At 47.4% G+C, this 14,252-nt stretch overlaps 1 protein-coding gene across 1 annotated transcript in view; it reads right to left on the minus strand.

The window, feature by feature from the left end:
- ccdc102a (coiled-coil domain containing 102A) overlaps positions 1-14,252 on the minus strand; it is a 347,394-nt gene that overhangs the window by 303,434 nt on the left and 29,708 nt on the right. Inside the window, exon 2 of the mRNA XM_067997599.1 lies at positions 5,267-5,937. Coding sequence (XP_067853700.1) covers positions 5,267-5,863 — 597 coding nt within the window. The 5' untranslated portion in view covers positions 5,864-5,937. The remainder of the gene's footprint in view (positions 1-5,266; positions 5,938-14,252) is intronic.

Raw genomic sequence — 14,252 nt, forward strand, 5'->3', positions numbered from 1 at the left:
TAGGGGAGTTAGAGTACTCGAGGGATGAACGCCGATAGGGGAGTTAGAGTACTCGAGGGATGAACTCCGATAGGGGAGTTAGAGTACTCGAGGGATGAACGCCGATAGGGGAGTTAGAGTACTAGAGGGATGAACGCCGATAGGGGAGTTAGAGTACTCGAGGGATGAACGCCGATAGGGGAGTTAGAGTACTCGAGGGATGAACGCCGATAGGGGAGTTAGAGTACTCGAGGGATGAATGCCGATAGGGGAGTTAGAGTACTCGAGGGATGAACGCCGATAGGGGAGTTAGAGTACTAGAGGGATGAACGCCGATAGGGGAGTTAGGGTACTCGAGGGATGAACGCCGATAGGGGAGTTAGAGTACTCGAGGGATGAACGCCGATAGGGGAGTTAGAGTACTCGAGGGATGAACGCCGATAGGGGAGTTAGGGTACTCGAGGGATAAGAACATAAGAACATAAGAAATAGGAGCAGGAGTAGGCCAATCGGCCCCTCGAGCCTGCTCCGCCATTCAATAAGATCATGGCTGATCTGGTCCTAACCTCAAATCTAAAATCATGTCCAATTTCCTGCCCGCTCCCCATAACCCCTAATTCCCTTTACTTCTAGGAAACTGTCTATTTCTGTTTTAAATTTATTTAATGATGAAGCTTCCACAGCTTCCTGGGGCAGCAAATTCCACAGACCTACCACCCTCTGAGTGAAGAAGTTTCTCCTCATCTCAGTTTTGAAAGAGCAGCCCCTTATTCTAAGATTATGCCCCCTAGTTCTAGTTTCACCCATCCTTGGGAACATCCTTACCGCATCCACCCGATCAAGCCCCTTCACAATCTTATATGTTTCAATAAGATCGCCTCTCATTCTTCTGAACTCCAATGAGTAGAGTCCCAATCGACTCAACCTCTCCTCATATGTCCGCCCCCTCATCCCCGGGATTAACCGAGTGAACCTTCTTTGTACTGCCTCGAGAGCAAGTATGTCTTTTCTTAAGTATGGACACCAAAACTGTATGCAGTATTCCAGGTGCGGTCTCACCAATACCTTATCTCACTGCAGCAATACCTCCCTGTTTTTATATTCTATCCCCCGAGCAATAAAAGCCAACATTCCGTTGGCCTTCTTGATCACCTGCTGCACCTGCATACTAACCTTTTGATTTTCTTGCACTCGGACCCCCAGATCCCTTTGTACTGCAGTACTTTCCAGTTTCTCGCCATTGAGATAATAACCTGCTCTCCGATTTTTCCTGCCAAAGTGCATAACCTCACATTTTCCAATATTGTATTGCATCTGCCAAATCCCCGCCCACTCACCCAGCCTGTCTATATCCCCCTGTAGGTTTTTTATGTCCTCCTCACTCTCTACTTTCCCTCCCATCTTTGTATCATCTGCAAACTTTGATATGTTACACTCGGTCCCCTCCTCCAAATCGTTAATATAGATTGTAAAGAGTTGGGGACCCAGCACCGACCCCTGCGGAACACCACTGGTTACTGGTTGCCAGTCCGAGAATGTACCATTTATCCCAACTCTCTGCTTCCTGTTAGATAACCAATCCTCCACCCATGCCAGAATATTACCCCCAATCCAGTGATTCTTTATCTTGAGCAATAATCTTTTATGTGGCACCTTGTCGAATGCCTTCTGGAAGTCTAAATACACTACGTCCACTGGTTCCCCTTTATCCACCCTGTACGTTATATCCTCAAAGAACTCAAGCAAATTTGTCAGACATGACTTCCCCTTCGTAAAGCCATGCTGACTTTGTCCTATTAAGTAATGTTTATCCAAATGTTCCGTTACTAGGGGAGTTAGAGTACTCGAGGGATGAACGCTGATAGGGGAGTTCGAGTACTCGAGGGATGAACGCCGATAGGGGAGTTAGAGTACTCGAGGGATGAACGCCGATAGGGGAGTTAAAGTACTCGAGGGATGAACGCCGATAGGGGAGTTAGAGTACTCGAGGGATGAACGCCGATAGGGGAGTTAGAGTACTCGAGGGATGAACGCCGATAGGGGAGTTAGAGTACTCGAGGGATGAACGCCGATAGGGGAGTTAGAGTACTCGAGGGATGAACGCCGATAGGGGAGTTAGAGTACTCGAGGGATGAACGCTGATAGGGGAGTTAGAGTACTCGAGGGATGAACGCTGATAGGGGAGTTAGAGTACTCGAGGGATGAACGCTGATAGGGGAGTTCGAGTACTCGAGGGATGAACGCTGATAGGGGAGTTAAAGTACTCGAGGGATGAACGCTGATAGGGGAGTTAGAGTACTGGAGGGATGAACGCTGATAGGGGAGTTAGAGTACTCGAGGGATGAACGCTGATAGGGGAGTTAGAGTACTCGAGGGATGAACGCTGATAGGGGAGTTCGAGTACTCGAGGGATGAACGCTGATAGGGGAGTTAAAGTACTCGAGGGATGAACGCTGATAGGGGAGTTAGAGTACTCGAGGGATGAACGCTGATCGGGGAGTTAGAGTACTCGAGGGATGAATGCCGATCGGGGAGTTGGAGTACTCGATGGATGAACGCTGATAGGAGAGTTAGAGTACTCGAGGGATGAACACTGATAGGAGAGTTAGAGTACTCGAGGGATGAACGCTGATAGGAGAGTTAGAGTACTCGAGGGATGAACGCTGATAGGAGAGTTAGAGTACTCGAGGGATGAACGCTGATAGGAGAGTGAGAGTACTCGAGGGATGAATGCTGATAGGAGAGTTAGAGTACTCGAGGGATGAACGCTGATCGGGGAGTTATGATTTGAGCAGGATGAGCTGTGATTGGCTGAATGTCCTCACTTGATCCTTGAGTGACATTCTCGTGGGCCATGTTCCCTGTCATTCTGTATTGCAATACACTCTACAGCCACACAGTGTCACCAAATTACACTTTTGAATTTGGGATTTCATCACATTTTACAGTACAAGCCGTTGTGGAAAAGTATTTGTTGAGATAGAAGGCAGGAATTAATGCAGACTGTTGTACACACTGTAATTAACATTTAACTATTGGTACTTTGAGAAGTGCTCAATCCCAAGCCTTAAGTAAAGCCCCTTTTATTCTTTATGTAATTCTCCATTTCTGTTTTGTTTTTTTAAACCAGTTCTTCCCCCCCTCTCCTCTGCTGACTCTGGCTGAGTACAGTTTCACAGATGCTGGCAGCCCAGTTATCTGTGTTTCAGCCTACACCACAGGCCTTGATTGGATATTTGACCATGGAGGGGGAGGGCAGGGGGAGGGGGGTGACGTTGGGGGGTGACGTGGGGGAGGTCACAGCCAACCTCCATTCTCTCATTCCCTAATATCCACACACATGAACTTTCCAGCAGTAGTCACAGTGAGGAGCAGGAATCCTTCCCTAACACACGGCATTGAGGCCAATCGGAATAACCATGTTGCTGGTCTGACTGAGATCAGCGACCTCAATGCAGACCAGATATCTTCCTCACTCAGTAATATATACCATGTTCTGTAATTCATCCGTGAGCCAGAAGGGGGAGCTTCACTTCTGGTTTTCTGGTTCATAAAATACTGACATCAGTCCATTCATAATTACAAGTACTAACATTTATATAGTACCTTTAATGTAGTAAAACATCCCAAGGTGCTTCACAAGGGCATTATCAGACAAAATTAGACACTGAGCCACATAAAGAGATATTAGGACAGGTGACCAAAAGCTTGGTCAAAGAGGTAGGTTTTAAGGAGCGTCTTAAAGGAGGAGAGAGAGGTACAGAGATTTAGGGAGGGAATTCCAGAGTTTAGAGCCGAGGCAGCTGAAGGCACGGCCACCAATGTTGGGGCGAAGGGAGCGGGGGATGCACAAGAGGCCAGAATTGGAGGAGCGCAGAGATCTCAGAGGGTTGTAGGGCTGGAAGAGGTTACAGAGATAGGGAGGGGCGAGGCCACGGAGGGATTTCAACACGAGGAAGAGAATTTTAAAATCGAGGCATTACCGAACCAGGGTGATGGGAGAACGGGACTTGGTGTGTGTTAGGATACGGGCAGCAGAGTTTTGGATGAGCTTAAGTTTATGGAGGGTGAAAGTTGGGAGGCCGGCCAGGAGACCATTGGAATAGTCCAGCCTGGAGGGATGAGGGTTTCAGCAGCAGATGAGCTGAGGCATGGCTGGAGATGGGCGATGTTACGGAGGTGGAAGTAGACGGTCTTGGTGATGGAGTGGATATGTGGTCGGAAGCTCATCTCTGGGTTAAATAGGACGCCAAGATTGCGAATGGTTGGGTTCAGCCTCAGACAGTGGCCAGGGGGAGGGATGGAGTCGGTGGCTAGGGAACGGAGTTTGCAGCGGGGACCAAAGATACTGGCTTCGGTCTTCCCAATACTTAGTTGGAGGAAATTTTTGCCCATCCAGTACTGGATGTCGGACAAGCAATGAGAGAGAGTGGAGGGGTCGAGAGAGGTGGTGGTGAGGTCGAGCTGGGTGTCGTCAGTGTACATGTGGAATCTGACGTCGTGTTTTCGGATGATGTCGCCGAGGGGCAGCATGTAGATGAGAAATAGGAGGGTGCAGGAGTGGGAAGAGAAGCCATTGCAATTGATTCTCTGGCTACGACTGGATAGATGAGAATGGAAGCAGGCGAGTGAAGTCCCATCCAGCAAGATGACTGAGGAGGATGATGTGGTCGACCGTGTCAAAGGCTGCAGACAGGTGGAGACAGTCACATAGGATGTCATTTGTGCCTTTGGTAAGGGCCGTTTCAGTGCTGTGGCAGGGGTTGAAACCTGATTGGAGGGATTCAAACATGGAATTGCGGGAAAGATGGGCACGGATTTGGGAGGCGACAACACGTTCAAGAATGTGGGAGAGGAAAGGGAGGTTGAAGATGTGTGTGGGGGGGTAGTTTGCAAGGACGAAGGGGTCAAGGGTGGGTTTTTTGAGGAAGAGTGTGATGGTGGCAGATTTGACGGGGAGGGAGACAATACCTGAGGAGAGGGAACCGTTAACAATATCAGCTGTCAGCCAGGAAAGGAAGTTGGGTAGTCAGCAGTTTAGTGGGAATAGGGTTGAGGAAAAGGAGGAGAGTCTCATGGACAAGATGAGCTTGGAGGGGGCAGGGGGAACCTTGGGAGAAGTTTGGTTTGGTTGGCTAGAGGAAGGGAGGGAAGCAGCAGAGGCAGCTGAATCGATAAAAAGGTGAAAGCACAATCAGTGGAGACTTCAGACACAGGAGTGAAGAGCCTGTGGAGAGCAGTCACAAGCTACATGCACTGCACCATCACAATATTTTCAGGCGGTTACCTTGCTTTTGGAAGATTTCTCTGTCCCCATATCTCGTACTGGTTCCTGCTCTGGAACATTTAAACTCTCGCTCTCCTTCTCAGAGACCAATTTATTATCCAGTGTTTGTTCACTGTGCTGACCGTTCTTCATCCGCTCAGCCTCCAGCCTCAGCTGCTCGCTTTCGTTGGACAGTTCCTGCTTTTCACGCTTCACTGTGGTCAGCTCTTTGGTAAGAGCCTCCAGCTTCTGTCTCAGCTGCCTCACCTCCTCCCTGGACTTGTTCCTCTCTGCCCGCACCTTGCTCCACTTCTCCCGCCAATTGGCCGTGCAGTCCGACCACCAGCGCATGGTCTTCTCCATCTGGGCTGCCCGTGCTCGAGCTTCCTCCAGTTCTCGCAGCCGCAGCTCCTCCCGACTCTCCCAGTCGCCATCCATGCACACAGGTAGCTGTGGACTCGGAGCCTGCCCTCCCATCTTGGGAGCTGACAGCACAGTCTCCGGGGAGCACATCCTTTCAGGCTGCAGACTGAGGCTTTGCTGGCTCTGGCTGCTCAGTAGTGGTAACTTGTTAGGCTGTCCTGACTCCACCACCCGGGATCCACCACTCTGGCTCATCTTAAGGGAAATGCTTCAGCTCTTAGCGAGGCATCGCAGCCTGCTACTTTCTGAATTCCATTCCCACAGGCAACCTACAGAGGGAGTAACAGAGATATACTTAAATAATTCAACATCAGGGAAAGGGAAACTACCTGTTAAACATTAGGAGCTGTTTCTCCGGCAAACTATGTCGAATAAAGTGGAGACTTACATTCAGGCTACTTACAATAACAGCGTACATTTATATAGCACCTTTAATGTAGTAAAATGTCCCAAGGCACTTCACAGGAGTGTAACCGGACAAAAATTTGACACCAAGCCAAAAAGAGATGTTAGGACAGGTGACCAAAAGCTTGGTCAAAGAGATAGGTTTTAAGAAGCGTCTTATGGGAGAACAGGTGGAAAAGTGAAGGTTTTGGAAGGCAATTCCAGAGCTTAGGGCCTCGGGCAGCTAAAGGCACGGTCACCGATGGTGGGGTGAAGGAAGTGGAGGATGCACAAGGGGCCAGTATTGGAGGAGTGCAGAGATCTCAGAGGGAGATAGGGAAGGGTGAGGCCATGGAGGGATTTGAAAACAAGGATATAACTGGACCTTTAGTACTACACCACGAGCAGGGGATATAACTGGACCTTTAGTACTACACCACGAGCAGGGGATATAACTGGACCTTTAGTACTACACCACGAGCAGGGGATATAACTGGACCTTTAGTACTACACCACGAGCAGGGGATATAACTGGACCTTTAGTACTACACCACGAGTGGGGATATAACTGGACCTTTAGTACTTCACCACGAGCAGGGGATATAACTGGACCTTTAGTACTACACCACGAGTAGGGATATAACTGGACCTTTAGTACTACACCACGAGCAGGGATATAACTGGACCTTTAGTACTTCACCACGAGCAGGGGATATAACTGGACCTTTAGTACTTCACCACGAGCAGGGATATAACTGGACCTTTAGTACTTCACCACAAGTGGGGATATAACTGGACCTTTAGTACTTCACCACGAGCAGGGGATATAACTGGACCTTTAGTACTTCACCACGAGCAGGGGATATAACTGGACCTTTAGTACTACACCACGAGTAGGGATATAACTGGACCTTTAGTACTACACCACGAGTAGGGATATAACTGGACCTTTAGTACTTCACCACGAGCAGGGGATATAACTGGACCTTTAGTACTACACCACGAGCAGGGATATAACTGGACCTTTAGTACTTCACCACGAGCAGGGGATATAACTGGACCTTTAGTACTACACCACGAGCAGAGGATATAACTGGACCTTTAGTACTACACCACGAGTAGGGATATAACTGGACCTTTAGTACTTCACCACGAGCAGGGGATATAACTGGACCTTTAGTACTACACCACGAGCAGGGATATAACTGGACCTTTAGTACTTCACCACGAGCAGGGGATATAACTGGACCTTTAGTACTACACCACGAGCAGAGGATATAACTGGACCTTTAGTACTACACCACGAGTGGGGATATAACTGGACCTTTAGTACTACACCACGAGCAGAGGATATAACTGGACCTTTAGTACTACACCACGAGCAGGGATATAACTGGACCTTTAGTACTACACCACGAGCAGGGATATAACTGGACCTTTAGTACTTCACCACGAGCAGGGATATAACTGGACCTTTAGTACTACACCACGAGTAGGGATATAACTGGACCTTTAGTACTACACCACGAGTAGGGATATAACTGGACCTTTAGTACTACACCACGAGCAGGGGATGTAACTGGACCTTTAGTACTACACCACGAGCAGGGGATATAACTGGACCTTTAGTACTACACCACGAGTGGGGATATAACTGGACCTTTAGTACTACACCACGAGCAGGGGATATAACTGGACCTTTAGTACTTCACCACGAGCAGGGATATAACTGGACCTTTAGTACTACACCACGAGTAGGGATATAACTGGACCTTTAGTGCTTCACCACGAGCAGGGGATATAACTGTACCCTTAATATTACACCAGTGGGGCGGTATATCTGCACCCTTAATACTAGACCGCTAGGGATTGTATAACTGCATCCTTACTATTACACCACCAGGGGCGGTATTATATCACAATGAAAATTGTTTAAAAACTAAAATGTTCAAGTTAACAACCAAACCAAGGCAGCTGCTGGTTTTGTAGATCCCTCTAATTCAGAGACTTCCAAATGCTTTTCAGTAATGCAAGGCTCTTAACAGTAACGAGCCAACAACTATCTTCAGACTGAGCAGAAGCTGCATTCTCTCAAGTAATTTGCAGTAAAGATGCACTAATTGTTCCTGAATAAATCTCCAAAAACTGCCATATGTTCAGACAATCAAACTGATCTGAACTGGAAGCTGGGTTAAAATCCATACACATTTCTAAATTGACATCTCCATACTGTTAACTTCCCATGCATTTGGGGAGGGCAAACAAGGCAAGGGAATACACAATATATGGGAGGATATTGAGAGGTATAGAGGGACAAATGGACCTTGGTGTGCATGTCCACAGATCCCTGAAGGTGGCAGGACAGGTAAATAAGGTGGTTAAGGCGGCATATGGAATGCTTTCCTATATTAGCCGAGACATAGAATATAAGAGCATTTAAGATCTAGCAGCTCAAAACTGGGCATTCATGAGGCGCTGTGGGCCATCAGCAGCAGCAGAATTGTATTCCAGCACAATCTGTAACCTCATGGCCTGGCATATTCCTCACTCTACCATTACCAACAAGCCAGGGGATCAACCCTGGTTCAATGAGGAGTGTAGAAGAGCATGCCTGGAGCAGCACCAGGCGTACCTAAAAATGAGGTGCCAACCTGGTGAAGCAACAACTCAGGACTAGATGCATGCTAAACAGCGGAAGCAACATGCTACAGACAGAGCTAAGCGATTCCACAACCAACAGATCAGATCAAAGCTCTGCAGTCCTGCCACATCCAGTCGTGAACGGTGGTGGACAATTAAACAACTAACGGGAGGAGGAGGCTCTGCAAACATTCCCATCCTCAATGATGGCGGAGTCCAGCACGTGAGTGCAAAAGACAAGGCTGAAGCGTTTGCAACCATCTTCAGCCAGAAGTGCCGAGTGGATGATCCAGGTCGGCCTCCTCCCAATATCCCCACCATCACAGAAGCCAGTCCTCAGCCAATTGGATTCACTCCACCTGATATCAAGAAAAGGCTGAGTGCACTGGATACAGCAAAGGCTATGGGCCCCAAAAACATCACAGCTGTCGTGCTGAAGACTTGTGCTCCAGAACTAGCTGCGCCTCTAGCCAAACTGTTCCAGTACAGCTACAACACTGGCATCTACCCGACAATGTGGAAAATTGCCCAAGTATGTCCTGGCCACAAAAAACAGGACAAATCCAATCCGGCCAATTACCGCCCCATCAGTCTACTCTCAAACATCAGCAAAGTAACGGAAGGTGTCGTCGACAGTGCTATCAAGCGGCACTTACTCACCAATAACCTGCTCACAGATGCTCAGTTTGGGTTCCACCAGGACCACTCAGCTCCAGACCTCATTACAGCCTTGGTCCAAACATGGACAAAAGAGCTGAATTCTAGAGGTGAGGTGAGAGTGACTGCCCTTGACATCAAGGCAGCATTTGACCGAGTGTGGCACCAAGGAGCCCTCGTAAAATTGAAGTCAATGGGAATCAGGGGGAAAACTCTCCAATGGCTGGAGTCATACCTAGCACAAAGGAAGATGGTAGTGGTTGTTGGAGGCCAATCATCTCAGCCCCAGGACATTGCTGCAGGAGTTCCTCAGGGCAGTGTCCTAGGCCCAACCATCTTCAGCTGCTTCATCAATGACCTTCCCTCCATCATAAAGGTCAAAAATGGGGATGTTCGCTGATGATTGCACAGTGTTCAGTTCCATTCGCAACCCCTCAAATAATGAAGCAGTCCGAGCCTGCATGCAGCAAGACCTGGACAACATCCAGGCTTGGGCTGATAAGTGGCAAGTAACATTCACACCAGACAAGTGCCAGGCAATGACCATCTCCAACAAGAGAGAGTCCAACCACCTCCCCTTGACATTCAACGGCATTACCATCGCCGAATCCCCCACCATCAACATCCTGGGGGTCATCTTTGACCAGAAACTTAACTGGATCAGCCATATAAATACTGTGGCTACAAGAGCAGCTCAGAGGCTGGGTATTCTGCGGCGAATGACTCACCTCCTGACTCCCCAAAGCCTTTCCACCATCTACAAGGAACAAGTCAGGAGTGTGATGGAATTCTCTCCACTTGCCTGGATGAGTGCAGCTCCAACAACACTCAAGAAGCTAGACACCATCCAGGACAAAGCAGCCCGCTTGATTGGCACCCCAACCACCACCCTAAACATTCACTCCCTTCACCACCAGCGCACTGTGGCTGCAGTGTGTACCATCCACAGGATGCACTGCAGCAACTCACCAAGGCTTCTTCGACAGCACCTCCCAAACCCATGACCTCTACCACCTAGAAGGACAAGGGCAGCAGGCACATGGGAACAACATCACCTGCACATTCCCCTCCAAGTCACACACTATCCTGACTTGGAAATATATCACCGTTCCTTCATCGTCGCTGGGTCAAAATCCTGGAACTCCCTTCCTAACAGCATTGTGGGAGAACCTTCACCACATGGACTGCAGCGGTTCAAGAAGGCGGCTCACCACCACCTTCTCAAGGGAAATTAGGGATGGGCAATAAATGCTCACCAGTGATGCCCACATCCCATGAACGAATTAAAAAAAGAAAACAGAATATAACCCTAATGCTCGAACTGTATAAAACATTGGTTAGGCCACAGCTTGAGTACTGCGTACAGTTCTAGTCACATTACAGGATGTGATTGCACTAGAGAGGGTACAGAGGAGATTTAAGAGGTTGTTGCCAGGGTTGGAAAATTTTAGCTATGAGAAAAGATCGGATAGGCTGGGGGTGTTTTCTTTGGAACAAAGAAAGCTATGGGGAGATTTAATTGAGGTGTATAAAATTATGAGAGGCCTAGATAGAGTGGTTAGGGAGGACCTATTTCCCTTCGCAGAGGGGTCAGTGACCGTGAGCATAGATTTAAAGTAGTTGGTAGAAGGATTTGTGGGGAGTTGAGGAGAAATGTTTTCAACCAGAGGGTGGTGGGGGTCTGGAACTCACTGCCTGAAAGGGTGGTAGAGGCAGAAACCCTCAACTCATTTAAAAAGTACTTGGATGAGCATCTGAAGTGTTGTAACCTACAGGGCTACGGACCAAGTGCCGGAAAGTGGGATTAGGCTGGATGGCACTTTTTCGGTCGGCACGGACTCAATGGGCCAAGTGGCCTCCTTCTGTGCCGTAACTTTCTATGATTCTACGACTGCTATTACTGGCACCACCTGCTTCTGTCAAGCTCCAAATCTAATTCATTGAGATAGGGGGTGATTTCCACATCTAACAGATCAAAATTATAATAGGGCTGGACAGCAGGAAGAGAGAGTCTTCACAGAGAAAGGGCACACTTGGTCTGGTGGGCGTTATGTCTGGTTTAGTTATAATGCACACAGATCGTTGGCCTGGAATTTGCACCAAAAATAATGGAGAGCCAAACAGTGCTCACTGTTATTTAAGAGTAAATGGAAGAGCAATTTCCGGTGAGTGTGCATGCGCAGTCAAACGTGCAAATCCAGAAGTTGCCCTAGTAGATTCCCTGCTCGTCCAAAAGCTGCGTGGGAAGGACAGCTCACCGGTAAAATAAATGGGCCAGCGCACAGTTGCTGCATTGCCTAACTGGAAACAAACTCATTTACACAGAAAAAATTTGTTGGGTTTTTTAAGGTCTAAACTAACTTTTAACAGCGTGTTAAATCTTCATGACTGCCAAACAACTCTCTGACACTAAAAATTAACTTTTAAAATTGTGGCGTCTCATTCCTTCTGATTTTAATTGTTGGAGATTTTAAAAGGAAAAACATTTTTTTTTGCTTTTTCTTTGTCTTTTAATTCAATATTTCTCTCTATTTCGCTTTCTCTCACTGATTTTACATTGAGTTTATGTTGCAGCTTTCACTTCCTGGCTCTGACTTGGCACAGACTGTGAAGAATGCTTCAATCTGATTGGTTGAGGGGACAGAGCTTCTTTCCTTGCTCCCACACCTGAGATTCCCAGGACTGGACACTGCCCTTTTTGCAGCTCACCATTAGAGCAAGTTCCCATACTAAAGCCTGTGGATCGTTTGTGGGCAAGTTTAATGAGTGGCAGGTGCCATTCATTCACCACTCAAGAGCAAATTCCGGGCCATTATCTTTCATCCACAGCTGCTTATTACTGTACTGGTAGCAGTCACCAATTAACAGAGTTTCGTACTTGCTGGGGCTCCTGCTTCAAGTTCCACATACACCTCTCATGCTTCAGAGTTCAGCAGTGGGTCTTTGACAGCCAACTTGCCATTGAAGTTTTGCATGGTTCAGCCATGGCCTTATGTTGAATGGAAGCATTCAGTGTATGAGACTTGAAGCAGTCATCACTCCCAGATTCCTCACGTATTGAATCTGCACCACCTTCTTCAGCTATGTTTTACTGGTCAACAAACTATGACTAAAAATAGCAAGATTGGACAGTGTGTAGTATGGTTGGCTGTATGCGCCAGAGCTGGGAAGATGTGAACCCAAGTCCAGAGTCCCTCCACACACAGCTCGCTTGCAATCTGAGCTGAGTCATAAAGCACCTGGCCAAGTGGAACCAAACTGCAGGGAAAGGGAGGGCAGGCTAAATAGAATCAAGATTTCTCACTACCCTTTAGGGGAGTGTGGCGACACTGCTGTTATTCACTGAGATTGATGCTTCTTCAAGGACCTGGACCAAGCTTTTTTTTCCACAGTAGATGCAACATAGAAATCATAGAAAGGTTACAGCACGGAAGGAAACCATTCGGTCCATCGAGTCCGTGCCGGCACTATGCAAAAGCAATCCAGCTAGTCCCACTCCCTCATTACACCACACTTACTGGAAATGAGCACGAGGATTTCTAAAAGCACTCATGGATCATAGTAAGTAAAGAGACCACTGTGAGGTAGGAATGAATGGTGGATAATTACAGGACAATTGGTTATGCTGTAAAGTGATAGTGTACAGTGAGTTGGTACACAGCACTGGAACATAGAGGGGACTCGGACCTGATACTGCCCCTCCCCTTGAATATGTTGAGACAGGCAAGGGTTATCCCTGTGAGAAATGTTGTATTCTCACTACAGAACTACAGCAGAGAGGGGAGGGAAAGCATCAGCAGGACTGGCTAATATTACACAAGAACTTAACATCTGTTCTCTTTCCTCCTTGGCTACAGTCCCATTTCTACAGGCCCAGATCCGGCAGACTGGTGTTCGTGTAATCCAGTTTCCTAAAAACCTACTTGGCAACATTTACAAAACTCAGGATGAGCCAAAAAATGTTCAGAGTGTCTAAATAAGATTGATATGAATACAATTCTTCAATTTATTATGAATGCTTGAGTGAATCCAAAATAAATTCAAACCTAGCGTTTTTTTTTGAAAGGGCGGGGGAAGCAGATTCAATAGTAACTTTCAAAAGGGAATAGGATAAATACTTGAAGGGAAAAAAATTTGCAAGGCTATGGGGAAAGAGCGGGGGAGTGGGACTAATTGGATAGCTCTTTCAAAGAGCCAACATAGGCACGATGGGCCGAATAGCCTCCTTCTGTGCTGTGAGATTCTCGGATTCCAAGTACATGAAAAGCAGGGAAACCACGAGCAGCCCCAGAGTAGCATGCAGCAATGGTTACCCACAAGGAAAGAGAGGAGGGAAAGAAGTGATAGGAATGAGAAAAGACAAATGGCAATTGTGGTGAATTCCATTATTCAAGGGACGGATAGCGTCTCCCACAGTTACAAATGGTGCCCCGAGCCACTGGTCAGCTCCACGTGCCAGGAGAAGGGCAAAATGGAGCCAGAGGAAGATTCTGGAAAGGGACGATGAGCAACATGAAGTCATGGCTCACACTGGAATCAATGACTTTAGATAAATAGGATAGACGTCCTGCAGAATGAGTTTGAAGAGCTGAGTGTTAGAGTAAAAAGCAGGATCTCAGTATTAGTCCTAGTGGCACGTGCCAGGCCCGAGGGAAGAGAGGCAGATTGAACACAGGAAAAAAGTCAGGGAACTAGAGCCACTAATTCAAATAGGAGAATATGATGCTGTATCAATTGAGGACATAATTACAACAATAGAAAGGAAAATTTTTACTTATGGTGATGCCAGAGTCTGTCTTGGCAGAGTTAGAAAGCAGTAAGAAATCTGTTACCATATCAGAAATACATTATAAACCACCAAATAATGCAACTTAGGGCAGTTTGCAGCAGTACCAGAGTTGTA

This window comes from Heptranchias perlo, chromosome 16 (genome assembly GCF_035084215.1).
Source record: "Heptranchias perlo isolate sHepPer1 chromosome 16, sHepPer1.hap1, whole genome shotgun sequence".
Classification (NCBI taxonomy): domain Eukaryota; kingdom Metazoa; phylum Chordata; class Chondrichthyes; order Hexanchiformes; family Hexanchidae; genus Heptranchias; species Heptranchias perlo.